This window comes from Talpa europaea (genome assembly GCF_964194135.1).
Source record: "Talpa europaea genome assembly, chromosome: 6".
Taxonomy (NCBI): Eukaryota; Metazoa; Chordata; class Mammalia; order Eulipotyphla; family Talpidae; genus Talpa; species Talpa europaea.
In genome coordinates, this window is record NC_140072.1 from 68372337 (window position 1) to 68399241 (window position 26905).

The window sequence follows — 26905 nt, forward strand, 5'->3', positions numbered from 1 at the left end:
GGGCGCCGCTATGGGGCGATTGTGAGGGGGTTCGGGGATCCTCAGCCACCACCGAGCTGCGGCCACCCCTGCACCCATGAAGGGTACGGGATTGTCCTCCCCCATGGGGGAACGGGGCCATCTTCCCCTTTACGGTATCCGAAAACTTCCTCCCGGGGCATGCCTGCACCCTCCTCTCGCACTCACAGCGCCAGCGGTGGTGCCGTGCGACCGCAGACGCCCTAGACAGAGGGCCGGGGTCCTGGTCAGGGGAGGGCACACCATGGAAGCCAAGGACAAGCGGTTACCGAGGCCTCTTCCAAAACTGCAGGCACACAGGCCGGCGCGGAAATAAGCCCCGGGCAAGCCAGCACCACTCAAAGGGGAAGAGTCCGCACCTGGCCCAGCAGCGCTGATGAGCCCCAGGCTCCGCCCCTGGCCGGAGCCTGACACCGCCCACCCAACTCTGGCTGCGCACAGGTGCACTTCTTAGGGCCTCGTTAGGGGGCGCTGGTGAGGGGTTCGGGGACCCTCAGCCCCCACCGGGCTGGGGCCACCCCTGCACCCATGGGGGTACGGGATTGTCCTCCCCCATGGGGGAACGGGGCACTCTTCCCCTTCGCGGTATCCCAAATCTTACTCCCGGGGCACGCCTGCACCCTCCTCTCGCACTCACAGCCCGAAGGCGGGGCCGTGAGCCCGAAGACGCCCTAGACAGAGGGCCGGGGTCCCGGTCAGGGGAGGGCACACCCTTGAAGCCAGGGAAAAACGGCGACCGAGGCCCTTCCAAAACAGCAGGCACACAGGCCGGCGCGGAAAAAAGCCCCGGGCAAGCCAGCACCACTCAAAGGGGAAGAGTCCGCACCTGGCCCAGCAGCGCTGATGAGCCCCAGGCTCTGCCCTTGGCCGGAGCCTGACCCCGCCGACACGACTCTGGCTCTGCACAGGTGCACTTCTTAGTGCCCCTCTAGGGGGCGCTGGTGAGGTGATTCGGGGACCCTCAGCACCCACCGGGCTGGGGCCAACGCTGCACCCATGGGGGTATAGGATTGTCCACTCCCATGTGGGAACGGGGCCCTCTTCCCCTTCGCGGTATCCCAAATCTTACTCCCAGGGCACGCCTGCACCCTCCTCTCGCACTCACAGCCCGAGCGACAGGGCTGTGCGCCTGAAGACGCCCTAGACAGAGGGCCGGGGTCCCGGTCAAGGGACGGCACACCCTGGAAGCCAGGGACAAACGATGACCGAGGCCGCTTCCAAAACAGCAGGCACACAGGCCGGCGCGGAAAAAAGCCCCGGGCAAGCCAGCACCACTCAAAGGGGAAGAGTCCGCACCTGGCCCAGCAGCGCTGATGAACCCCAGGCTCCGCCCCTGGCCGGAGCCTGACCCCGCCCACCCAACTCTGGCTGCGCACAGTTGTAATTCCTAGGGCCGCCGCTAGGGGGCGTGGATGAGGGGATTCGGGGAACCTCAGCCCCCACCGGGCTGGGGCCACCCCTGCTCCCATGGGGGTACGGGATTGTCCTCCCCCATGTGGGAACGGGACTCTCTTCCCCTTCGCGGATGCCGAAAACTTCCTCCCGGTGCACGCCTGCCCCCTCCTCTCGCACTCACAGCCCCAGCGGTAGGGCCGTGCACCAGCAGACGCCCTATACGGAGGGCCGGTGTCCCGCTCACGGGAGGGCACCCCGTGGAAGCCAGGGAGTGTCGGCGACCGCGGCCTCTTCCAAAACTCCAGGCACACAGGCCGGCACGGAAAAAGCCCCGGGCAAGCCAGCTCCACTCAAAGGGGAAGAGTCCGCACCTGGCCCAGCAGCGCTGATGAGCCCCAGGCTCCACCCTTGGCCGGAGCCTGACCCTGCCAACCCGACACTGGCTGCGCACATGTGCACTTCTTAGGGACCCACTAGGGGGCGCTGGTGAGGGGTTTCAGGGACCCTCAGCCCCCACCGAGCTGGGGCCACCACTGCACCCATGGGGGTACGGGAAGTCCACCCCCATGAGGAACGGTTCCCTCTTCCCCTTCGCGCAAGCCAAAACATTCCTCCTGGGCACTCCTGCACCCTCCTCTCGCACTCACATCCCCAGCGGTGGGACCGTGTGCCTGCTGACGCCCTAGACGGAGGGCCTGTGTCCCGGTAAGGGGAGGGTACCCCGTAAAGCCAGGGACAAGCGGCAACCGCGGCCTCTTCCAAAACTGCAGGAACACAGTTCGGCGGGGATAAAAGCCCCGGGCAAGCCAGCACCATTCAAAGGGGAAGAGTCCGCCCCTGGCCCAGCAGCGCTGAAGAGCCCCAGTCTCTGCCCCTGCCCGGAGCCTGACCCCACCCACCCGACTGTAGCTGCGAACAGGTGCAATTCCTAGGGCTGCCGCTAGGGGGCGCTGGTGAAGGGGTTCGGGGACCATCAGACCCCACTGTGCTGGGGCCACCCGTGCACTCATGGCGGTACGGGATTGTCCTCCTCCATGGGGGAAAGGGGCCCTCTTCCCCTTCGCGGAAACCCAAACCTTCCTCCCGGGGCAAGCCTCCAACCTCCACTCGCACTCGCAGCTCCAGCGGCAGGGCCGTGGCCCGCAGACGCCCTAGACGGAGGCCGGGGTCCCGGTCAAGGGAGGGCAACCCCTGGAAACCAGGGACAAGTGGCGATCGCGGCCTCTTCCAAAACTGCAGGCACACAGGCCGGGCGGAAAAAAGTGCTGGGCAAGCCAGCACCACTCAAAGGAGAAGAGTCCATCCTGGCCCAGCACGCTGATGGGCCCCAGGCTCCGCCTCTGGCCGGAGCCTGAACCCGCCCTCCAGACTGGCTGCGCACAGGTGAATTGCTAGGGCCGCAACTATGGGGAGCTGGTGAGGGGGTTCGGGGAACCTCAGCCCCCACCGGGCTGGGGCCATCCTTGCACCCATGTGGGTAAAGGATTGTCCTACCCCATGTGGTAACAGGGCTCTCTTCCACTTCGCGGAAGACGAAACCTTCCACCCGGGGCACGCCTGCAACCTCCTCTCGCACCCACATCGCAAAGACGGGGCCGCGCACCAGCAGACGCCCTAGACAGAGGGCCGTTCCTGGTCAGGGGATGGCACCCCGTAGAAGCCAGGGACAAGAGACGACCGTGGCCTCTTCAAAACTGCAGGCATACACGCCAGCGTGGAAAAAAGCTTCGGGCAAGCCAGCACCACTCAAAGGGGAAGAGTCCGCACCTGGCCCAGCAGCGCTGATGAGCCCCAGGATCCGCCCCTGGCCGGAGTCTGACCCCGCCCACCCGACTCTGGCTGCGCACAGGTGCACTTCCTATGGCCGCCGCTAGTTGGCGCTGGTGAGTGTGTTCGGGGAACATCAGCCCCCACGGGGCTGGGGCCACCCCTGCACCCATGGGGGTACGGGATTGTACTCCCCCATGGGGGAATGGGACCCTCTTCCCCATCCCGGAAGCCCAAACCTTTCTCCCGGGGCACGCCTGCAGCCTCCTCTCGCACTCATGCCCGAGCGGCAGGGTCGTGCGCCTTCAGATGCACTAGAGAGAGGGCCGGTGTACCGGTCAGGGGAGTGCACCCCGTGGTAGCCAGGGACAAGCGGCGACCGCGGCCTCTTCCAAAACTGCAAGCACACAGGCCGGCGCGGAAAAAAGCCACGGGCAAGCCAGCACCACTCAAAGGGGAAGACTCCGCACCTGGCCCAGCAGCGCTGATGAGCCCCAGGATCCGCCCCTGGCCGGAGCCTGACCCCGCCCACCCGACTCTGGCTGCGTACAGGTGCACTTCCTAGGGCCGCAGCAGGGGGCGCTGGTGAGGTTGTTCGGGGACCCTTAGACCCCACCGGCCTTGGGCCACCTCTGCACCCATGGGTGTACGGGATTTTCCGACCCCATGGGGGAACGGGGCCCTCTTCCCGTACGCGGAAGCCCAAACCTTCCTACCGGGGCACGCCTGCTCTCTCTCTCGCACGCAGAGCCCCAACGTGGGGCCGTGCGACGGCAGACGAGCTATACGGAGGGCCGGGGTCCTGGTCAGGGGAGGGCACAACCTGGAAGCCGGGGACAAGCGGCGACCGCGGCCTCTTCCAAAACTGCAGGCACACAGGCTGGCGCGGAAAAAAGCCCCGGGCAAACCAGCACCACTCAAAGGGGAAGAGTCCGCACCTGGCCCAGCAGCGCAGATGAGACCCGGGCTCCGCCCCTGGCCGGAACCTGACCCCGCCCACCCGACTTCAGCTGTGCACAGGTGCACTTCCTAGGGCCACCGCTAGGGGGCGCCGGTGAGGGGGTTCAAAAGCCCACTGCCCCCACCGGGCTGGGGCCACGCATGCACCCATGGGGGTACGGGATTGTCCTCCCCCATGGAACGGGGCATACTTCCCCTTCGCGGAAGCCCAAACCTTGCTCCCGGGGCACGCCTGCACCCTTCTCTCGCACTCACAGCCCCAGCGGCGGGGCCGTGCGCCCGCAGACGCCATTGACGGAGGGCCGGTGTCCCGGTCAGGGGAGGGCACCCCTGGAAGCCAGGGACAAGCAGCGAACGCAGCCTCTTCCAAAACTGCAGGCACACAGGTCGGCGCGGAAAAAATCCCCGAGCAAGCGTGCACCACTCAAAGGGGAAGAGTCCGCACCTGGCCGAGCAGCTTGATGAGCCCCAGGCTCCGCCCCTGGCCAAAGCCTGACCCCGCCCACCTTACTCAGGCTGCGTACAGGTGCAATTCTTAGGGCCGCCGGTAGCGGGCGCTGGTGAGGAGGTTCTGGGACCCTCAGCCCCCATCGGGCTGGGGCCACCCTGCACCAAATGGGGTACGGGATTGTCCTCCTCCTTGGGGGAAAGGGGCCCTCTTCCCCTTCGCGGAAGCCGAAACCTTCCTCCCGGGGCAAGCCTGCACCCTCCTCTCGCACTCACAGCCCCAGCAGCAGGGCCGTGGCCCACAGACGCCCTAGACGGAGGCCGGGGTCCCGGTCAGGGAGGGCACCCCCTGGAAGCCAGGGACAAGCGGCGACCACGGCCTCTTCCAAAACTGCAGGTACACAGGCCGGGCGGAAAAAAGTGCTGGGCAAGCCAGCTCCACTCAAATGAGAAGAGTCCGACCTGGCCCAGCACTCTGATTGGCCTCAGGCTCCGCCGCTGGCCGGAGCCTGAACCCGCACTCCCGACTCTGATGCGCACAGGTGAATTCCTAGGGCCGCCGCTATGGGGAGCTGGAGAGGGGGTTCGGGGAACCTCAGCCCCCACCGGGCTGGGGCCATCCCTGCACCCATGGGGGTACAGGATTGTCCTACCCCATGTGGGAACGGGGCTCTTTTCCCCTTCGCGGAAGCCGAAACCTTCCACCCGGGGCACGACTGCAACCTCCTCTCGCAACCACAGCCCTAGCGGCGGGGTCTTGCGCCTGCAGACGCCCTAGACAGAGGGCCGGGGTCCCGGTCAGTGGAGGGCACAAACAGGAAGCCAGGGACAAGCGGCGACCGCAGCCTCTTCCAAAACTGCAGGCACACAGGCCGGCGCGGAAGAAAGCCCCGGGCAAGCCAGCACCACTCAAAGGGGAAGAATCCGCACCTGGCCCAGCAGCGCTGATGAGCCCCGGGCTCCGCCCCTGGCCAGAGCCTGACCCCGCCCACCCGACTCTGGCTGTCCACAGGTGCACTTCCTAGGGCCGCCGCAAGGGGCACTGGTGAGGGGGTTCGGGGACTCTCAGCCCCCACCGGGCTGGGGCCAGCTCTGTACCAATGGGGGTACGGGACTCTCCTCCCCCATGGGGGAATGTGGCCCTCTTCCCCTTCGCGGAAGACCAAACCTTCCTCTCGGTGCACGCCTTCAACCTGCTCTCGCATTCACAGCCCTAGCGGCGGGGCCGTGCGCCCGCTGATGCCCTGGAAGGAGGGAGGGGGTCCCGGTCAGGGGAGGGACCCCCTGGAAGCCAGGGACAAGCGGCGACCGCGGCATCTTCCAAAACTGCAGGCACACAGGCCGTCGAGGAAAAAAGCCTCGGGCAAACAAGCACCACTGAAAGGGGAAGAGTCTGCACTTGGCCCAGCAGCGCTGATGAGCCCCTGGCTCCGCCCCTGGCCGGAGCCTGACCCCGCCCACCGGACTCTGGCTGTGCACAGGTGCACTTCCGGGTCCGCCGCTAGGGGGCGCTGGTGAGGGGGATTCGGGGACCCTCAGCCACACCGGGCTTGGGCCACCCCTGCTCCCATGTGGGTACGGGATTGTACTCCCCCATGGGGGAACGGGGCCCTCTTCCCCTTCACGGAAACCCAAACATTCCTCCCGGGGCATGTCTGCACCCTCCTCTCGCAATCACAGCCCCAGCGGCGGGGCCGTGCACCCGGAGACGACCTAGTCGGACGGCCGGGGTCCCGGTCAGGGGAAGGCACCCCCTGGAAGCCAGGACAAACGGAGACCGCGGCCTCTTCAAAACTGCAGGCACACAGGCCATCGCGGAAGAGAGCCCCGGGCAAGCCAGCACCACTCAAAGGGGAAGAATCCGCACCTGGCCCAGCAGCGCTGATGAGCCCCAGGCTACGCCCCTGTGCGGAGCCTGACCCCGCCCACCCGACTCTGGCTGTGCACAGGTGCACTTCCTAGGGCCGCCGCTAGGGGCACTGGTGAGGAGGTTCGGGGACTCTCAGCCCCCACCGGGCTGGGGCCAGCTCTGTACCCATGGGGGTATGGGATTGTCTTCCCCCATGGGGGAATGTGGCCCTCTTCCCCTTCGCGGAAGTCCTAACCTTCCTCCCGGTGCACGCCTTCAACCTGCTCTCTCATTCACAGCCCCAGCGGCGGGGCCGTGCGCCCGCTGATGCCCTAGAAGGAGGGAGGGGGTCCCGGTCAGGGGAGGGCCTCCACTGGAAGCCAGGGACAAGCGGCGACCGCGGCATCTTCCAAAACTGCAGGCACACAGGCCGTCGCGGAAAAAAGCCTCGGGCAACCCAGCACCACTCAAAGGGGAAGAGTCCGCACCTGGCCCAGCAGCGCTGATGAGCCCCAGGTTCTGCCCCTGGCCGGAGCCTGACACCGCCCACCCGACTCTGGCTGTGCACAGGTGCACTTCCTAGGGCCGCCGCTAGGGGCACTGGTAAGGGGGTTCGGGGACCCTCAGCCCCCACCGGGCTGGGGCCAGCCCTGTACGCATGGGGGTACGGGATTGTCCTCCCCCATGGGGGAATGGGGCCCTCTCCCCCGTCGCGGACCCGAAACCTTCCTCCAGGGGCACGCCTGCACCCTCCTTTCACACTCACAGCCCCAGCGGCGGTGATATGCACCCGCACACGCCCTAGACAGAGGGCCCGGGTCCAGGTCAGGGGAGGGCACACCGTGGAAGCCAGGGACAAGCGGCTACCCGGGACTCTTCCAAACTGTAGGCATACAGGCCGGCGTGGAAAAAAGCCCGGGGTAAGCCAGCACCACTCAAAGGGGTAGAGTCCGCACCAGGCCCAGCAGGGCTGATGAGCCCCAGGTTTCGCCCCTGGCCGGAGCCTGACCCCGCCCACCCGACTCTGGCTGCGCACAGGTGCACTTCTTAGGGCCGCCACTAGGAGGCATTGGTGAGGCGGTTCGGGGAACCTCAGCCCCCACCAGGCTGGGGCCACCCCTGCACCGATGAGGGTACGGGATTGTCCTCACCCATGTGGGAACGCGGCCTTCTTCCCCTTCGCGGAAGCCAAAACCTTCCTCCCGCGGACGCCTGCACCCTCCCTCGCACTCAGCCGCAGAGGCGGGGCCGTGCGCCCGCAGAAGCCCTAGATGGAGGGTCGGTGTCCCGGTCAGGGGAGGGCTCCCCCCGGAAGCCAGGGACAAGCGGCGACCTCGGCCCCTTCCAAAACTGCAGGCCCAAAGGCCGGGGCGGAAAAAATTCCCGGGCAAGCCAGCACCACTCAAAGGGGAAGAGTCCGCACCTGGCCCAGCAGCGCTTGATGAGCCCCTGGCTCCGCCCCTGGCTGGAGCCTGACCCCGCCCACCGACTCTGGCTGCGCAGAGTTGCACTTCCTAGGGCTGCTGCTAAGGGTCCTGGTGTGGGGGTTCGGGGACCTTCAGCCCCCAACAGGATGGGGCCACCACTACTCCCATGTGGGTAAGGGATTGTCTTCCCCCATGGGGGAACGGGGCCCTCTTCCCCTTTGCGGTATCCAAAACCTTCCTCCCGGGGCATGCCTGCACCCTCCTCTCTCACTCACAGCCCCAGCGGCGGGGCCTTGCACCCGCACACGCACTAGACAGAGGGTCGGGGTCCCGGGCTGGGGAGGGCACCCCCTGGAAGTCAGGGAAGCGGCGACCCGGGACTCTTCCAAACAGCAGGCACACAGGCTGGCGCGGAAAGAAGCCCTGGGCAAGCCAGCACCACTCAAAGGGGGAGAGTCCGCACCTGGCCCAGCAGCGCTGATGAGCCCCAGGCTCCGCCCCTGGCCGGAGCCTGACCCCGCCCACCCGACTCTGGCTGTGCACAAATGCACTTCCAATGGTCGCCGCTAGGAGGCGCTAGTGAGGGGGTTTGGGACCCTCAGCCCTCACAGGGCTGCGGCCAACCATGCACCCATGGGGGTACGGGATTTTCGTCCCCCATGGGGGAACGAGGCCCTCTTCCCCTTCGTGGAAGCCTAAACCTTCCTCCCGGGGCACGCCAGCACCCTCCTCTACAACTCACAGCCTCAGGTGCGAGGACGTGTGCCCGCAGACGCCCTGGAAGGAGGGTCGGGGTCCCGGACAGGGGAGGGCGCCCCTGGAAGCCAGGGAATATCGGTGACCGCACCACTTCCAAAATTGTAGGCACAGAGGCAGGCGCGGAAAAAAGGCCCGGGCAAGCCAGCACCTATCAAAGGGGAAGAGTCCGCAGCTGGCCTAGCAGCGCTGATGAGCCCCCGGCTACACCCCTTGCCAGTTCCTGACCCCGTACAACCGAATCTGGCTGAGCACAGGTGCACTTCATAGTGTCGCCGCTAGGGGGCGCTGGAGAGGGGGTTCGGGGACCCTCAGACCCCACCGGGCTGGGGCCACCCCAGCACCTATGGGGGTACGGGATTTTCATCCCCCATGGGGGAACGGAGCCCTCTTCCCATTCGTGGTAGCCCAAACCTTCCTCCGGGGCACGCCTGCACCCTCCTCTCGCACTCACAGCCCCAGCAGCGGGGCCGTGCGTCCGCAGACGCCCTAGACGGAGGGCCGGCGTCCCGGTAAGGGGAGGGCACACCCTGGAAGCCATGGATAAGCGGCGACGGCGGCCTCTTCCAAAACTGCAGGCACACAGGCCAGCGAGGAAAAAAGCCCCGGGCCAGCCACCACCATTCAAAGGGGAAGAGTCCGCACCTTGCCAAGGAGCGCTTATGAGCCTCAGGCTCCAACCCAGGCTTGAGCCTGACCCCACCCACCCGACTCTGGCTCTGCACAGGTTCACTTCCTAGGTCCGCCCTTAGGGGGCGCTGGTGAGGTGGTTCGGGGACCCTCAGCTCCCACCGGGCTGGGGCCAAACCTGTACCCATGGGGGTATGGGATTGTCCTCCCCCATGGGGGAACGGGCCCTCTTCCCCTTCGCGGAAACCGAAAACTTCCTCCGGGGCACGCCTGTACCCTCCTCTGGCACTCACAGCCCCATCGTTGGGGCCATGCGCCAGCAGACGCCCGAGACGGAGGGCCGGGGTCCCCGTCAGGTGAGCGAACCCCCTGGAATCCAGGGACAAGCGGCGACCGCGGCCTCTTCCAAAACTGCAGGCACACAGGCCGGAGCGGAAAAATCCCCGGGTAAGCCAACACCACTAAGAGGGGAAGGGTCCGCACCTGGCCCAGCAGCGCTTGATGACCCCCAGGCTCCGCCCCTGGCCGGCGCCTGACCACGCGCAGCCGACTCTGGCTGCGCACAGGTGCACTTCCTAGGGCCGCCGCTAGGGGTGCTGATGAGGGGGTTCGGGGACCCTCAGCCCCCACCGGGCTGGGGCTACCCCTGCACCCATGGGGTTACGGGATTGTCCTCCCTAATGGGGGAACGGGGCCCTCTTCCCCTTCGCGGAAGCCGAAACCTTCCTTCAGGGGCACGCCTCCACCCTCCTCTCACACTCACAGCCCCAGCGGTGGGGCCGTGCGCCCGCAGACAGCCTAGACGGAGGGCTGGTGTCCCGGTCAGATGCGGGCACACCGTGGAAGCCAGGGACAAGTGGCGACCGCGGCCTCTTCCAAAACTGCAGGCACACAGGCAGGCGCGGAAAATAGCCCCGGGCAAGCCAGCACCACTCAAAGGGGAAGATTCCGCACCTGGCCCAGCAGCGCTGATGAGCTACATGCTTCGCCATTGGCCGGATACTGACCCTGCCCACCCGACTCTGGCTACACAGAGTTGCACTTCTTAGGGCCGCCCCTAGGGGGCGCTGGTGAGGGCTTTTGGGGACCCTCAGCTGCCACCGGGCTTGGGCCACCCCTGAACCCATGTGTGTACGGGATTGTCCTACCCCATGGGGGAACGGGGCCGTCTTCCCCTTCACGGATCCCAAACCTTCCTCCCGGGGCATGTCTGCACCCTCCTCTCGCAGTCACAGCTCCAGCGGCGGGGCCGTGCGCCCACAGACGCCAAGACAGAGGGCCGGGGTCCCGGTCAGGTGAGGGCACCCCCTGGAAGCCAAGGACAAGCAGCGACCACGGCCTCTTCGAAAACTGCTTGCACACAGGCCGGCGTGGAAAAAATACCCGGGCAAGCCAGCACCACTCAAAGGGAAGAGTCCGCACCTGGCCCAGCAGTGCTTATGAGCCCCAGGCTCCAACCCTGGCTGGAGCCTACCCGCCCACCCGACTCAGGCTGCTCACAGGTGCACTTCCTAGGGCCGCCGCTAGGGGCACTAGTGAGGGGGTTCGGGGACCCTCAGCCCCCACCGGGCTGGGGCGAACACTGCACCCATGGGGGTACGGTATTGTCCTCTCCCATGGGGGAACGGTGCCCTCTTCCCCTTCGCGGAAGCCCAAACCTTCCTCCTGGGGCACGCCTGCACCCTCCTCTCACACTCACAGCCCCAGCGGCGGGGCCGTGCACCCGCAGACGCCCTAGACTTAGGGCAGGTGTCCCGGTCAGGGGAGGGCACGCCCTGGAAGCCACGGACAAGCGGCCACAGCGGCCTCTTCCAAAACTGCTAGCACACATGTCGGCGCGGAAAAAATCCCCGGGCAAGCCAGCACCACTCAGTAGGGAAGGGTTCGCAACTGGCCTAGCAGCGCTTGATGAGCCCCAGGCTCCGCCCCTGGCTGGACCTGAACCCGCGCACTCGACTTTGTCGGCGCACAGGTGCACTTCCTAGGGCCGCCGCTAGGGGCGCTGGTGAGGGGAATCAGGGACCCTCAGCCCCCTCCGTGCTGGGGCCACCCCTGCACCCATGGGGATATGGGATTGTCCTCCCCCATGGGGGAACAGGTACCTCTTCCCCTTCGCGGTATCCCAAACCTTCCTCCCGGGGCACGCCTGCACCCTCCTCTCGCAGTCACAGCCCAATCGGCGGGGCCGTGCGCTCGCAGACGCCCTAGACAGAAGGCCGGGTCCCGGTCATTGGAGGGCACAACCTGGAAGTCAGGGACAAGCGGCGAACGCGGCCTCTTCCAAAACGGCAGGCACAAAGGCCGGCGCGGAAAAAAGCCCCGGGCAAGACAGCACCACTCAAAGGGGTAGAGTCCGCACCTGGCCCAGCAAGGCTGATGAGCCCCAGTTTCCGCCACTGGCCGGAGCATGACCCCGCCCACCCGACTGTGGCTGCGCACAGGTGCACTTGTTAGGGCCGCCGCTAGGTGGCGCTGGTGAGGGGGTTCGTGTAACCTCAGGCCCCACTGTGCTGTGGCCACCCCTGCACCCATGGGGGTACGGGATTGTCCTCACCCATGGGGGAACGGGGCCCTCTTCCACTTTGCGGTATCCCAAACCTTTCTCCTGGCGCACGCCCACACCCTCCTCTCGCACTCACAGCCCCAGCTGCGGGGCCGAGCGCCCGCTGACGCCCTAGTCGGAGGGCCGGTGTCCCGGTCAGGGAGGGCACCCCATGGAAGCCAGGGACAATCGGCGACCACGGCCTCTTCCAAAACTGCAGGCACAAAGGCCGGCGCGGAAAAAAGCCCCGTGCAAGACAGCACCACTCAGAGGGGAAGGATCCGCACCTGGCCCAGCAGCGCTTGATGAGCCCTAGGTTTCACCCCTGGATGGAGCCTGACCCCGCGCACCCTACTCTGGCTGCGCAAAAGTGCACTTCCTAGGGTCGCCGCTAGGCGCACTCGTGAGGGTGTTCTGGGACCCTCATCCCCCACGGGGCTGGGGCTACCCCTGCACCCATGGGAGTACGGGATTGTCCTCCCCCATGGGGGAATGGGGCCTTCTTCCCCTTCGCGGAAGTCCAAACCTTCCTCCCGGGGCACGCCTGCATCCTCCTCTCGTATTCACAGCCCCAGCGGCGGGGCCGTGCGCCTGCAGTCCCCCTAGACGTAGGGCCAGGGTCCCTGTCAGGGGAGGGCAGCCCCTGGAATCCAGGGACAAGCGGCAACTGCGGCCCCTTCCAAAACTGAAGTCACACAGGGTGCCGCGAAAAAAAGCCCCGGGCAAGCCAGCACCACTCAAAGGGGAAGTGTCTGCACCTGGCCCAGCAGCGCTTGATGAGCCCCAGGCTCTGCCCCTGGCTAGAGCCTGACCCCGCCCACCCGACTCTGGCTGCGCAAAGACTCACTTCCTAGAGCCACCGCTAGGGGGAGCCGGTGAGGGGGTTCGGGACCCTCAGCCCCCACCGGGCTGGGGGCACCACTGCACCCATGGGGGTACGGGATTGTCCTCCCCTATGGGGCAACGGGGCCCTCTTCCCCTTCGCGGAAGCCCAAACCATCCTCCCGGTGCTCGCCTGCACCCTCCTCTCGCACTCACAACCCCAGCGACGGGGCCGTGCGTCTGCAGACGCCCTTGACGGAGGGCCGGCGTCCCGGTCAGGGGAAGGCACACCCTGGAAGCCAGGGACAAGCGGCGACAGCGGCCTCTTCCAAAACTGCAGGCACACAGGCCGGCGAGGAAAAAAGCCCAGGGCAAGCCAGCACCACTCAAAGGGGAAGAGTCCGCACCTGGCCTAGCAGCGCTTATGAGCCCCAGGCTCCGCCCCTGGACAGAGCCGGACCCGGCCCACCCGACATTGCTGCACACATGTGCATTTCCTAGGGCCGCCGCTAGGGAGCGCTGGTGAGGGGGTTCAGGGACCATCAGCCCCCACCGGGCTGGGGCCACACCTGCACCCATGGGGGGGCGGGATTTTCCACCCCCATGGGGGAACGGGGCCCTCTTCCTCTTCGCTGTATCCCAAACCTTCCTCCTGGGGCACGCCTGCACCCTCCTCTCGCACTCACAGCCGCAGCGGCGGGGCCGTGCACCCGCACACGCTCTAGACAGAGGGCCGGGGACCCGGTCAGGGGAGGGCTCACCCTGGAAGCCAGGGACAAGCGGCGACTGTGCCCTCTTCCAAAACTGCAGGCACACAGGCCGGCGCGGAATGCCCTGGGCAAGCCAGCACCACTCAAAAGGGAAGAGTCTGCACCTGGCCCAGCAGCACTGATGAGCCCCAGACTCCGCCCCTGGCCGGAGCCTGACCCCACCCACCCGACTCTAGCTGCGCAGAGGTGCACTTCCTAGGGCCGCAGCTAGGGGGCGCTGGTGAGGGAATTTGGGGACCCTCAGCCCCCACGGGGCTGGAGCCACCTCTGCACCCGTTGAGTACGGGATTGTCTTCCCCCATGGGGGTACGGGGCCCTCTTACCCTTGGTGGAAGCCCAAACCTTCCTCCAGGCACACGCCTCCACCCTCCTCTCGCACTCACAGCCTCAGCGGCGGGGCCGAGCGCCCGCAGATGCCCTAGACGGATGGCCGGTGTCCTGGTCAGGGGAGGGCACCCCCTGGAAGCCAGGGACAAGCGGTGACCGCGACCTCTTCCAAAACTGCAGGAACACAGGCCGGCACGGAAAGCCACAGGCAAGCCAGCACCAGTGAAAGAGGAAGAGTCCCCACCTGGCCCAGCTGCGCTGATGAGCTCCAGGCTCCACCCCGGGCCGCAGCCTGACCCCGCCCACCTGACTCTGGCTGCGCACAATTGAACTTCCTAGGACTGTCGCTAGGGTGCGCTGGTGAGGGTGTGCTGGGTCCCTCAGACCCACGGGGCTGGGGCCACCTCTGCACCCATGGGGTTACGGGATTGTCTTCCCTGTTGCGGGAACGGGGCACAATTCCCCTCGGGGGAAGCCCAAATCTTCCTTCCGGGGCACCCCTGCACCCTCCTCTCGCATTCACAACCCCAGCGGTAGGGCCGTGCACCCACAGACTCCCTAGACAGAGGGCCGGGGTCCCTGTCAGGGGATGTCACCCCCTGTAAGCTAGGGAGAAGCTGCGACCGCTGCCTCTTCCAAAACTGCATGCATACAGGCCGGCGCGGAAAGCACCGGGAAAGCCAGCACCACTCAAAGGGGAAGAGGCCGCATCTGTCCCAGCAGCGCTGATGATCCCCAGGCTCCGCCCCTGGCCGGAGACTGACCCCGCCCACCCGACTCTGGCTGCGCACAGGTGCACTTCCTAGGGCCCCCGATAGGGGGCGCTGGTGAGGGGTTCGTGGACCCTCCGCCCCCTCCGGGCTGGGGCCACATCTGCCCCCAAGGGTTACAGATCTTTCCTCCCCCATGGGCGTACGGGGCCCTGTTCCCCTTCGCTGAAGCCCAAACCTTCCTCCCGGGGAACGCCTGCACCCTCCTCTTGCACTGACAGCCCCACGGCGGGCCGAGTGCCCGCAGACGCCCTAGACGGAGGGCCGCGGTCCCTGTCAGTTGAGGACACCCCCTGTAAGCCAGGGACAAGCGGCGACCGAGCCTCTTCCTAAATTGCAGGCACACAGGCCGGTGCCGAAAGCCCCTGGCAAGCCAGCTCTACTCAAAGGGGAGAAGTCCTCACCTGACCCTGCCACGCTGAAGAGCCCCAGGCCCGCCCCTGGGAGGAGCCTGACCCCGCCCACCCGACTGCCTGCACACACCTGCACTTCCTAGGTCCGCAGCTCGGGTGCGCTCTTGAGGGGGTTCGGGAACCCTCAGCCCCCTCGGGGATAGGGGGAACTCTGCACCCATTGGGGTATGGAAATTTCCTCCCCCATGGGGGAACGGTACACTCTTCACCTCGGGGGAAGCCCAAATCTTCCTCCCGGGGCACTCCTGTACCCTTCTCTTCCACTGAGAGCCCCAGCGGTGGGCCGTGCACCCGCAGACGCCCTAGACATTGGGCCGAGGTCCCTGTCAGGGGAGGGCAACCCCTGTAAGCCAGGGACAAGTGGGGACCGCGTCCTCTTCCAAAACTGCAGGCACACAGGCCGGCTTGGAAAGCCCCGGGCAAGCCAGCACCACTCAAAGGGGAAGAGTCCTCACCTGGCCCAGCAGTGCTGATGAGCCCCAGGCTCCGCCCCTGGCTGGAGCCTGACCCTGCCCAACCGACTATGCCTTTGCAGAGGTGCACTTCCTAGGGCCGACGCTAGGGTCGCTAGTGAGTGGGTTCCGGGACCCTAAGCCCCCACGGGGCTGGGGCCACCTCTGCACCCATGGGGGTACTGGATTATGTTCCCCCATGGGGGAACGGGTCCCTCTTCCCCCTCACGGAAGCCCAAATATTACTCCCAGGGCATGCCTGCACACTCCTCTTGCACTCAAAGCCCCAGCGGCGGCGCCATGCGCCCACAGACGCCCTAGAAGGAGGGCCGGGGTCCCTAATCTGGGAGGGCACCCCTGTAAACCTGGGACAAGCGGCGACCGCAGCCTCTTCCAAAACTGCAGGCAGTTAAGCCGGCGCGGAAAGCCCTGGCCAAGCCAGCACCACTCAAAGGGGAAGAGTCCTCACCTGGCCCAACAGCGCTGATGAGCCCCAGGCTCCGCCCCTGGCCGGAGCCTCACCACACCCCCCGATTGTGCATGCGTACAGGTGCACTACCTAGGGCCGCCGCTAGGATGTGCTGGTGTGGGGGTTCGGGGACCCTCAGCCCCCACGAGGCCGTGGCCCCCTTTGCACGCATCGGGGTACGGGATTGTCTTCCCACATGGGGGAACGGGGCCCTCTTCCCCTTCGCGGAAGCCCAAATCTTCCTCCCGGGGCATGGCTGCACCCTCCTCTCGTACTCACAGCCCGAGCGGCGGGGCTGTGTGCCCGCAGACGCCCTAGACGGTGGGCCGGGATCCCTGTCAGTGGAGAGCACCCCTTGTAAGCAAGGGACAAGCGGCGACCGCAGCCTCTTCCAAAACTGCAGGCACACAGGTGGGCGAGGATAGCCCCGGGCAAGCCAGCACCATTCAAAGGAGAAGGGTCCTCACCTGGCTCAGGTGATGTAGAACTACAAGAAGAACAAGAAGAACTAGAAGAACAAGAAGAACAAGAATTAGAAACAGAAGAATAAGAGGAAAACGTATAAATAACAGAATAATAAGCCGAAAAAGCAGAAATAACAGAAGAATACCGAAAAAGCATTAATAAGAGAAGAATACCGTAAAAACAGAAATAACAGAAGATTCAGCTGAGGAAGAAGCAGAAGAAGCAGATGAAGAAGAAGTAATTGAAAAAACAAAAAGTGCAGAAGAAACAAAAGAAGATGAATAATAGAAGGGTGGTTTAGAACTACAAGAAGAACACGATGAACAAGAAGAACGAGAAGAACAAGAAGTAGAATGAGAACAATAAGCCATAAAAGCAGAAATAACAGAAGAATATGACGAAATAGCAAAAATAACAGAAGAATACGCCGTAAAAGCTGAAATAAAAGAAGATTCAGCTGAGAAAGAAGCAAAAAAAGCAGAAGAAGAGGAAGTAATTGAAAAAGCAAAAAATGCAGAACAAACAGAAGAAGATGAAGAAGAAGAAGGAGATGTAGACCTACAAGTAGAACAAGAAGAACTAGAAGAACACTAGGAGAAATATAAGTATAATAGGAAAAAGGAGAAATTACAGAAGAATAAGCCGAAAAAGCAGAGATTACAGAAGAATAAGCCGAAAAAGCAGAAATAACAGAAGATTCAGGTGAGGAAAAAGCAGAAAAAGCAGAAGAGGAAGTAATTGAAAAAGCAAAAAATGCAGAGAAACAGAAGAAGATGAAGAAGAAGAAGCAGATGTAGAACAACAAGAACTAGAAGAACAAGATAACAACAATAAGAAACAGAAGAATAAGAGGAAAAGCAGATATAACAGAAGAATAATCCCAAAATGCAGAAATAACAGAAGAATAAGAAGAAACAGAAGAAATAAGAGAAGAATAAGATGAAAAAGAAGCAGAAGAAGTAGAAGAAAAAGAAGTACTGAAAAAGCAAATAATGCAGAAGAAACAGAGGAGGATGAAGAAGAACAAGAAGGATATGTAGAACTTCAAGAAGAACAAGAAGAACTAGAAGAACTAGAAGAACAAGAAGAGCAAGAAGTAGAATCAGAAGAATAAGACGAAAAAGCAGAAATAACAGAAGAATAAGCCAAAAAAGCAGAAATAACAGAAGAATAAGATGAAGAAGAAGCAGAAGATGCAGAAGAAGAAGTAATTGAAAAAGCAGAAAATGCAGTAGAAACAGAAGAAGATGATGAAGAAGAAGAGGGGGATGTAGAACTACAAGAAGAACAAAACAACTAGAAGAAAAAGAAGAACAAGAAGTAGAAACAGAAGAATAAACGCGAAAGTAGAAATAACAGAAGAATAAGCCAAAAAGCAGAAATGACAGAAGAATAAGCCGAAATAACAGAAATAACAGAAGATTCAGCTGAGGAAGAAGCAGAAGAAGAACAAGTAATTGAAAAAACAAAAAGTGCAGAAGAAACAGAAGAAGATGAAGAAGAGGTTGAGGTAGAACTACAAGAAGAAAAAGAAGAACTAGAAGAACGAAAGGAACAAGAAGAAACATAAGTATAATAGGAAAAAGCAGAAATTAGAGAAGAATAAGCCGAAAAAGCAGAAATAACAGAAGAAAAACCCGAAAAGAAGAAATAACAGAAGAATAACCTGAAGAAACAGAAGAAGCAGAAGAAGAGGAAGTAATTGAAAAAGCAATAAAAAGCAGAAGAAGATGAAGAAGAAGAAGAAGGAGATGTAGAACAACACGAACTAGAAGAACAAGAACAACAAAGAGAAACAGAAGAATAAGAGGAAAAAGCACATATAAGAGAAGAAATGCCCAAAAAGCAGAAATAACAGAAGAATAAGCAGAAAAAGCAGAAATAACAGAAGAATAAGCTGAAGATGAAGCAGAAGAAGCAGCAGTAGCAGCAGCAGCAGAGGAGGAGGAGGAGGAGGAGGAGGAGGAGGAGGAGGAGGAGGAGGTGGGAGGAGGAGGAGGAGGAGGAGGAGGAGGAGGAGGAGGAGGAGGAGGAGGAGGAGGAGGAGGAGGAGGAGGAGGAAGAAGAAGAAGAAGAAGAAGAAGAAGAAGAAGAAGAAGAAGAAGAAGAAGAAGAAGAAGAAGAAGAAGAAGAAGAAGAAGAAGAAGAAGAAGAAGAAGAAGAAGAAGAAGAAGAAGAAGAAGAAGAAGAAGAAGAAGAAGAAGAAGAAGAAGAAGAAGAAGAAGAAGAAGAAGAAGAAGAAGAAGAAGAAGAAGAAGAAGAAGAAGAAGAAGAAGAAGAAATTGAAAAAGCAAAAAATGCAGATGAAACAGAAGATGAAGAAGAAGAAGAAGAACATGTAGAACTAAATGAAGAACAAGTAGAACTAGAAGAACAAGAAGAAGAAACAGAAGAATAAGAAGAAAAAGCAGAAATAACAGAATAAGAAGCTGAAGAAGAAGCAGAAGCCGAAGAAGATGTAATTGAAAAAGCAGAAATGCAGTAGAAATAGAGGAAGATGAAGAAGAAGAAGAGGGTGATGTAGAACTGCAAGAAGAACTAGAAGAACAAGAAGAACAAGAAGAAACAGAAGAATAAGAGGAAAAAGCAGAAATGACAGAAGAATGAGCTGAAGAAGAAGCAGAAGAAGTAATTGAAAAAAACAAAAAATGCAGAAGAAACAGAAGAAGCTGAAGAAGAGGAAGAAGAACATGTAGAACTACAAGTAGAACAAGAAGAACTAGAAGAACAAGAAGAACAAGAATTAGAATAGGAAGAATGAGACGAAAAAGCAGAAACAACAGAAGATTCAGCTGAAGAAGAAGGAGAAGAAGCAGAAGAAGAAGAAGTAATTGAAAACACAAAAAATGCAGAAGAAACAGAAGAAGCTGAGGAAGATGAAGAAGGACATGTAGAACTACAAGTAGAACAAGAAGAACTAGAAGAACAAGAACAAGAAGAAGAAAAGGTAGAATAAGAGGAAAAAGCAGAAATAACAGAAGAATAAGCCGAAAAATCAAAATAACAGAAGAATAAGCGAAAAAAAACAGCAGAAAAAAACAGAAATATGAGCTGAAGAAGAAGCAGAAGAAGCAGAAGAAGAAGAAGTAATTGAAAAAGCAAAAAATGCATAAGAAACAGATGAAGATGAAGAAGAAGAAGAAGAAGATGTAGAACTACAAGAAGAACAAGAAGAATTAGAAGAACAAGAATTAGAATAAGAAGAATAAGACAAAAGCGCAGAAATAAATGACGAATAAGCTGAAAAAGCAGAAATAACAGAAGAATAAGACGAAAGAGCAGAAATAACATTAGATTAAGCTGAAGAAGAAACAGAAGAAGCAGAAGAAGAAGTAATTGAAAGCAAAAAATGCGGAAGAAACAGAAGAAGATGAAGAAGAAGGAGATGAATAACTACTAGAAGAACAAGAAGAAGAAGAAGAAACAGAAGAATAAGAGGAAAAAGCAGAAATAACAGAAGAAGAAGCTGAAGAAGAAGCAGAAACAGAAGAAGAAGTAATTGAGAAAGCAGAAAATGCAGTAGAAACAGAAGAAGATGAAGAAGAAGAGGGTGAGGTAGAACAAAAACAAGAAGAACTAGAAGAACAAGAAGAACAAGAAGTAGAAACAGAAGAATAAGACGATAAGTAGAAATAACAGAAGAATAAGACAAAAAAGCAGAATTAACAGAAAAATAAGCAGTAAAAGCAGATATAACAGAAGAATAAGCTGAAGAAGAAGCAGAAGAAGCAGAAGAAGAAGAAGAAGTAATGGAAAAAACTAAAACTGCAGAAGAAACAGAGGAAGATGAAGAAGAAGAAGAAGGACATGTAGAACTACAAGTGGAACAAGAAGAAATAGAAGAAAAAGAAGAACAGAAGAAGAAAAAGAAGAATAATAGGAAAAAGCAGAAATAACAGAAGAATAAGCAGAAATAACAAAAGAATGTGCCGAAAAAGCAGAAATAACTGAAGATTCAGCTGAAGAAGTAGCAGAAGAAGCAGAAGAAAAAGAAGTAACTGAAAAAATTAAAGTGCAGAAGAAAGTGAAGAAGATGAAGAAGAAGAAGGAGGACATGTAGAACTACCAGAAGAACAAGAAGAACTAGAAGAACAAGAAGAAGAAACAGAAGAATAAGAGGAAAGAGCAGAAATAACAGAAGAATAAGCAGAGGAAGAAGCAGAAGAAGCAGAAGAGAAGAAGTAACTGAAAAAACTAAAAGTGCAGAAGAAACAGAAGAAGATGAAAACGAAGAAGAACGATATGTACAAGAAGAAGAAGAAAAACAAGAAGAAACAGAAGAATAAGAGGAAAAAGCAGAGATAACAAAAGAATAAGGCGAAAAAGCGGAAATAACAGAAGAATAATATGAAAGAGCAGAAATAACATTAGATTAAGCTGAAGAAGAAGCAGAAGAAGCAGACGAAGAAGAAGTAATTGAAAGAAGCAGAAAATGCAGTAGAAACAGAAGAAGATGAAGAAGAAAAAGAGCGTGAAGTAGAACTACAAGAAGAACAGGAAGAACTAGAAGAACAATAAGAACAAGAAGTAGAAATAGAAGAATAAGACAAAAAAGTAGAAATAACAGAAGAATAAGACGAAAAAGCAGAATAACAGAAGAATAAACCCAAAAAGCAGAAATAACAGAATATTCAGATGAAGAAGAAGCAGTAGAAGCAAAAGAAGAAGTAATTGAAAAAAACAAAAAAAAAACAGAAGAAACAGAAGAAGATGAAGAAGAAGAAGGACATGTAGAACTACAAAAAGAACAACAAGAAGAAACAGAAGAACAAGAAGAACCAGAAGAAGAAACAGAAGAATAAGAGGAAAAAGAAGATAAAAGAAGAATAAGCCGAAAAAGCAGAAATGATAGAATAATAAGATGAAACAGCAGAAATAACAGAAGAATAAGCCAAAAAAGCAGAAATAACAGAAGATTCAGTTGATGAAGAAGCAGAAATAGCAGAAGTAATTAAAAAAGCAAGAAATGCAGAAGAAAGAGGAAGATGAAGAAGAAGAGGAAGAAAGAGATGTAGAACTACAAGAAGAACTAGAAGAACTAGAACAAATAGAAGAATAAGAGGAAAAATAATAAATAACAGAATAAGCCCAAAAAAGAAATAACAGAAGAATAAGCTGAAGATGAAGCAGAAGAAGATGAAGAAGAAGAAGAAGAAATTGAAAAAGCAAAAATGCAGAAGAGGCAAACTGGTCCAACCACTATGGAGAGCTGTGTGGAGATTTCTGGACCTACTAAACATAGAGCTTCCATATGATCCAGCAATTCCACTCCCAGGTATTTACCCAAAGGACACAGAAACATCAATTCCAAAGAACACCTGCACCCCTATGTTTATAGCAGCACTGTTTACAATAGCTAAGCTTTGGAAACAACCCAAATGCCCAAAATAGATGACTGGATCAAGAAGATGTGGTACATATATATCATGGAATATTACTCAGCATTCAAAAAAGATAAACACATGCAATTTGCAGCAACATGGCTGGCGCTGGAAGGGATCATGCTCAGTGAAATAAGCCAAAAAGAAAAAGAAAAATACCGGATGGTCTCACTCATAGCAGGAATCTAGAAAACTTAAATAAGGGACCAGGAAAATGAATATAAGAAAGTGAAAATCAAAATCAACAAAAAACTATGAACCAGAGACACTTTTTAGGGGGTGGGGGGCGGGAGAGGAAGGATTGGGGTCAGAATGGGGCGTTTGCAATTGTATAGAGGAATATAAAAATAAAATTTAATATTTAAAAAAATGCAGAAGAAACAGAAGAAGCTGAAGAAGAAGAGGAAGGACAAGTAGAACTAGAAGAAGAACAAGAAGAACTAGAAGAACAAGAAGAACAAAAAGAAGAAACAGAAGAATAAGAGGAAAAAGCAGAAATAACAGAAGAATAAGCCAAAAAGGAAGAAATAACAGAAGAAGAAGCTGAAGAAGAAGCAGAAGCAGAAGAAGAAGTAATTGAAAAAGCAGAAAATGCAGAACAAACAGAGGAAGATGAAGAAGAAGAAGAAGAAGGAGATGTAGACCTGCAAGAAGAACGAGAACAACGAGAAGAACAAGAAGAACAAGAAGTAGAAATAGAAGAATAAGACGATAAAGTAGAAATAAAAGAAGAATAAGCCAAAAAGTCAGAAATAAGAGAAGATTAAGCTGAGGAAGAAACAGAAGAAGCAGAAGAAGAAGAAGTAATTGAAAAAGCAAAAAATGCGGAAGAAACAGAAGAAGATGAAGAAGGAGATGTAGAACTACAAGTGGAACAAGAAGAACTAGACGAACAAAAAGAGCAAGAAGAAGAATCAGAATAATAAGACAAAAAAGCAGAAATAACAGAAGAATAAGAAGAACAAGCAGAAATAACAGAAGAAGAAGCTGAAGAAGAAGCAGAAGAAGCAGAAGAAGAAGAAGTAATTGAAAAAAACTAAAAGTGCAGAAGAAACAGAGGAAAATGAGGAAAAAGAAGAAGGACATGTAGAACTACAAGAAGAACAAGAAGAAATAAAAGAAAAAGACGAACCAGAATAAGAAAAAGAATAATAGGAAAAAGCAGAAATAACAGAAGAAAAATAAAAATAACAGAAGAATGAGCCGAAAAAGCAGAAATAACAGAAGAATAAGCCAAAATATCAGAAATAACGGAAGAATAAGCTGATGAAGAAGTAGAAGAAGCAGAAGAAGAAGAAGAAGTAATTGAAAAAGCAAAAATGCACAAGAAACAGATGAAGGTGAAGAAGAAGAAGATGTAGAACTAAAGAAGAAAAAGAACTAGAAGAACAAGAAGAACAAGAATTAGAATAGGAAGAATAAGACGAAAAAGCAGAAATAACTGACGAATAAGCTGAAAAAGCAGAAATAACAGAAGAATAAGTCGAAAGAGCAGAAATAACATCAGATTAAGCTGAAGAAGAAGCAGAAGAAGCAGAAGAAGTAGAAGTAATTGAAAAAGCAGAAAATGCAGTAGAAAGAGGAAGATGAAGAAGAAAAAGAGGGTGATGTAGAACTGCAAGAAGAACAAGAAAAACTAGAAGAACAAGAAGAACAAAGTAGATATAGAAGAATAAGACGAAAAAGTAGAAATAACAGAAGAATAAGCCAAAAAGTCAGAAATAACAGAAGATTAAGCTGAGGAAGAAACAGAAGAAGCAGAAGAAGAAGAAGTAATTGAAGAAACAAAAAATGCGGAAGAAAGAGAAGAAGATGAAGAAGAAGGACATGTAGAACTACAAGAAGAACAAGCAAAACTAGAAGAACAAGAAGAGCAAGAAGGAGAATCAGAATAATAAGACAAAAAAGCAGGTAACAGAAGAATAAGAAGAAAAAGCAGAAATAACAGAAGAAGAAGCTGAAGAAGAAGCAGAAGAAGCAGAAGAAGAAGAAGTAATTGAAAAATCTAAAAGTGCAGAAGAAACAGAGGAAGTGAAGAAGAAGAAGGATATTAGAACTACTAGATGAACAAGAATAAATAGAAGAAAAAGAAGAAACAGAAGAAGAAACAGAAGAATAATAAGAAAAAGCAGGAAAAAAAGAAAAAGCAGATATAACAGAAGAATATTCTGAAGAAGAAGCAGAAGAAGAATAAGTAATTGAAAAAACTAAAAGTGAAGAAGAAACTGAAGAAGATGAGAAGAAGAAGGACATGTAGAACTACAAGAAGAACAAGAAGAAATAGAAGAACCAGAAGAACAAGAAGAAGAAACAGAAGAATAAGAGGAAAAAGCAGAAATAACAGAAGAAGAAGCTGAAGAAGAAGCAGAAGCATAAGAAGAAGTAATTGAAAAAGCAGAAAATGCAGTAGAAACAGAAGAAGATGAAGAAGAAGAGGATGAGGTAGAACTGCAAGAAGAACAAGAAGAACTAGAAGAACAAGAAGAACAAGTAGAAACAGAAGAATAAGACGATAAAGTAGGAATAACAGAAGAATAAGACAAAAAAAGCAGAATTAACAGAAGAATAAGCAGAAAAAAACAGAAGAATAAGCTGAAGAAGAAGCAGAAGAAGAAGTAATTGAAAAACTAAAAGTGCAGAAGAAACAGAGGAAGAGGAAGATGAAAAAAGACATGTAGAACTACAAGAAGAACAAGAAGAAATAGAAGAAAAAGAAGAACCAGAAGAAGAAACAGAAGAATAATAGGAAAAGGCAGAAATAACAGAAGAAAAAGCAGAAATAACAGAAGAATGAGCCGAAAAAAGCAGAAATAACAGAAGATTCAGGAGAAGAAGCAGAAGAAGTAGAAGTAATTGAAAAAACTAAAAGTGCAGAAGAAACAGAGGAGGAGGAAGAAGAAGAAGAAGAAGAAGAAGAAGAAGAAGAAGAAGAAGAAGAAGAAGAAGAAGAAGAAGAAGAAGAAGAAGAAGAAGAAGAAGAAGAAGAAGAAGAAGAAGAAGAAGAAGAAGAAGAAGAAGAAGAAGAAGAAGAAGAAGAAGAAGAAGAAGAAGAAGAAGAAGAAGAAGAAGAAGAAGAAGAAGGACATGTAGAACTACAAGAAGAACAAGAAGAAATGGAAGAAAAAGACGAACCAGAAGAAGAAACAGAAGATTAATAGGAAAAAGCAGAAATAACAGAAGAAAAAGCAGAAATAACAGAAGAATGAGCCGAAAAAGCAGAAATAACAGAAGATTCAGCTGAAGAAAAAGCAGAAGCAGAAGAAGATGAGGTAATTGAAAAAACTAAAAGTGCAGATGAAACAGAAGAAGAAGAAGAAGAAGGACATGTAGCACTATAAGAAGAACAAGAAGAACAAGAAGAACCAGAAGAAGACTCAGAAGAATAATAGGAAAAAGCACAAATAACAGAACAATAAGCCGAAAAAGCAGAAATAACAGAAGAATAAGATGAGGAAGAAGCAGATGAAGCAGAAGAGGTAATTGAAAAAACTAAAAGTGCAGATGAAACAGAAGAAGATGAAGAAGAAGAAGAAGAAGGACATGTAGCACTATAAGAAGAAGAAGAACAAGAAGAAGAAGAAGAACCAGAAGAAGAAAAAGAAGTATAATAGGAAAAAGCAGAAATAACAGAAGAATAAGCAGAAATAACAAAAGAATGAGCCGAAAAAGCAGAAATAACAGAACATATAGCAGAAGAAGAAGCAGAAGAAGCAGAAGAAAAAGAAGTAATTGAAAAAACTAAAAGTGCAGAAGAAAGTGAAGAAGATGAAGAAGAAGGAGGACATGTAGAACTACAAGAAGAACAAGAAGAACTAGAAGAACAAGAAGAAAAAGAAGAAGAAACATAAGAATAAGAGGAAAAAGCAGAAATAAAAGAAGAAGAATCTGAAGAAGAAGCAGAAGAAGAAGAAGTAATTGAAAAAGCAGAAAATGCAGTAGAAACAGAAGAAGATGATGAAGAAGAGGGTGATGTAGAACTGCAAGAAGAACAAGAAGAAATTGAAGAACAAGAAGAACAAGGAGTAGAAACAGAAGAATAAGAGGAAAAAGCAGAAATAACAGAAGAATAAGCCGAAAAAGGAGAAATAAGAGAAGAATAATACGAAAGAGCAGAAATAACATCAGATTAAGCTGAAGACGAAGCTGAAGAAGCAGAAGAAGAAGAAATTGAAAAAGCAGAAAATGCAGTAGAAACAGAAGAAGAAGCAAAAAGCAGAAATAACAGAAGAATAAGACGAAAAAGCAGAAATAACAGAAGAATAAGCCGAAAAAGCAGAAATAACAAAATATTCAGATGAAGAAGAAGAAGAAGTAATTGAAAAAACAATAAATTCAGAAGAAACAGAAGAAGATGAAGAAGAAGAATGACATCTAGAACTACAAGAAGAACTAGAAGAACAAGAAGAACAAGAAGAAGAAACAGAAGAATAAGAGGAAAAAGCAGAAATAACAGAAGAATAAGACAAAACAGCAGAAATAACAGAAGAATAAGCCAAAAAAGCAGAAATAACAGAAGATTCAGTTGATGAAGAATCAGAAATAGCAGAAGAAGTAATTGAAAAAGCAAGAAATGCAGAAGAAACAAGAAGATGAAGAAGAAGGAGATGTACAACTACAAGAAGCACTAGAAGAACTGGAAGAGCTAGAAGAAACAGAAGAATAAGCGGATAAAGCAGAAATAACAGAAGAATAAGCCCAATTAGAAAAATAACAGAAGAATAAGCTGAAGAAGAAGAAGAAGAAGAAGAAGAAGAAGAAGAAGAAGAAGAAGAAGAAGAAGAAGAAGAAGAAGAAGAAGAAGAAGAAGAAGAAGAAGAAGAAGAAGAAGAAGAAGAAATTGAAAAAGCAAAAAATGCAGAAGAAACAGAAGAAGATGGAGAAGGAGATGTAGAACTACAAGTAGAACAAGAACTAGAAGAAAAAGAGGAACAAGAAGAAACATAAGTATAATAGGAAAAAGCACAAATAACAGAAGAATAAGCCGAAAAAGCAGAGATAAAAGAATAAGCCGAAAAAGCAGAAATAACAGAAGAATAAGCTGAAGAAGATGCAGAATTAGAGGAAGTAATTGAAAAAGCAAAAAAAGCAGAACAAGATGAAGAAGAAGAAGAAGGAGATGTAGAACAACAAAAAGTACTAGAAGAACAAGAAGAACAAGAAGAAACAGAAGAATAAGAGGAAAAAGCAGAAAATAATAGCAGAAGAATAAGTCAAAAAAGCAGTACTTCTTCTTCTGCTTCTTCTG

General features: G+C 53.6%; 1 protein-coding gene across 1 annotated transcript in view; it reads left to right on the plus strand.

Moving 5' to 3' along the window:
* Positions 1 to 1543: 1543 nt before the first annotated feature.
* The window catches only part of LOC311171808 (uncharacterized protein), a gene marked incomplete at its 5' end in the record, with an annotated part of 47200 nt that continues 21838 nt past the window's right edge, over positions 1544 to 26905 (plus strand). Inside the window, one exon of the mRNA XM_084234859.1 lies at positions 1544 to 1604. Coding sequence (XP_084090985.1) covers positions 1544 to 1604 — 61 coding nt within the window. The remainder of the gene's footprint in view (positions 1605 to 26905) is intronic.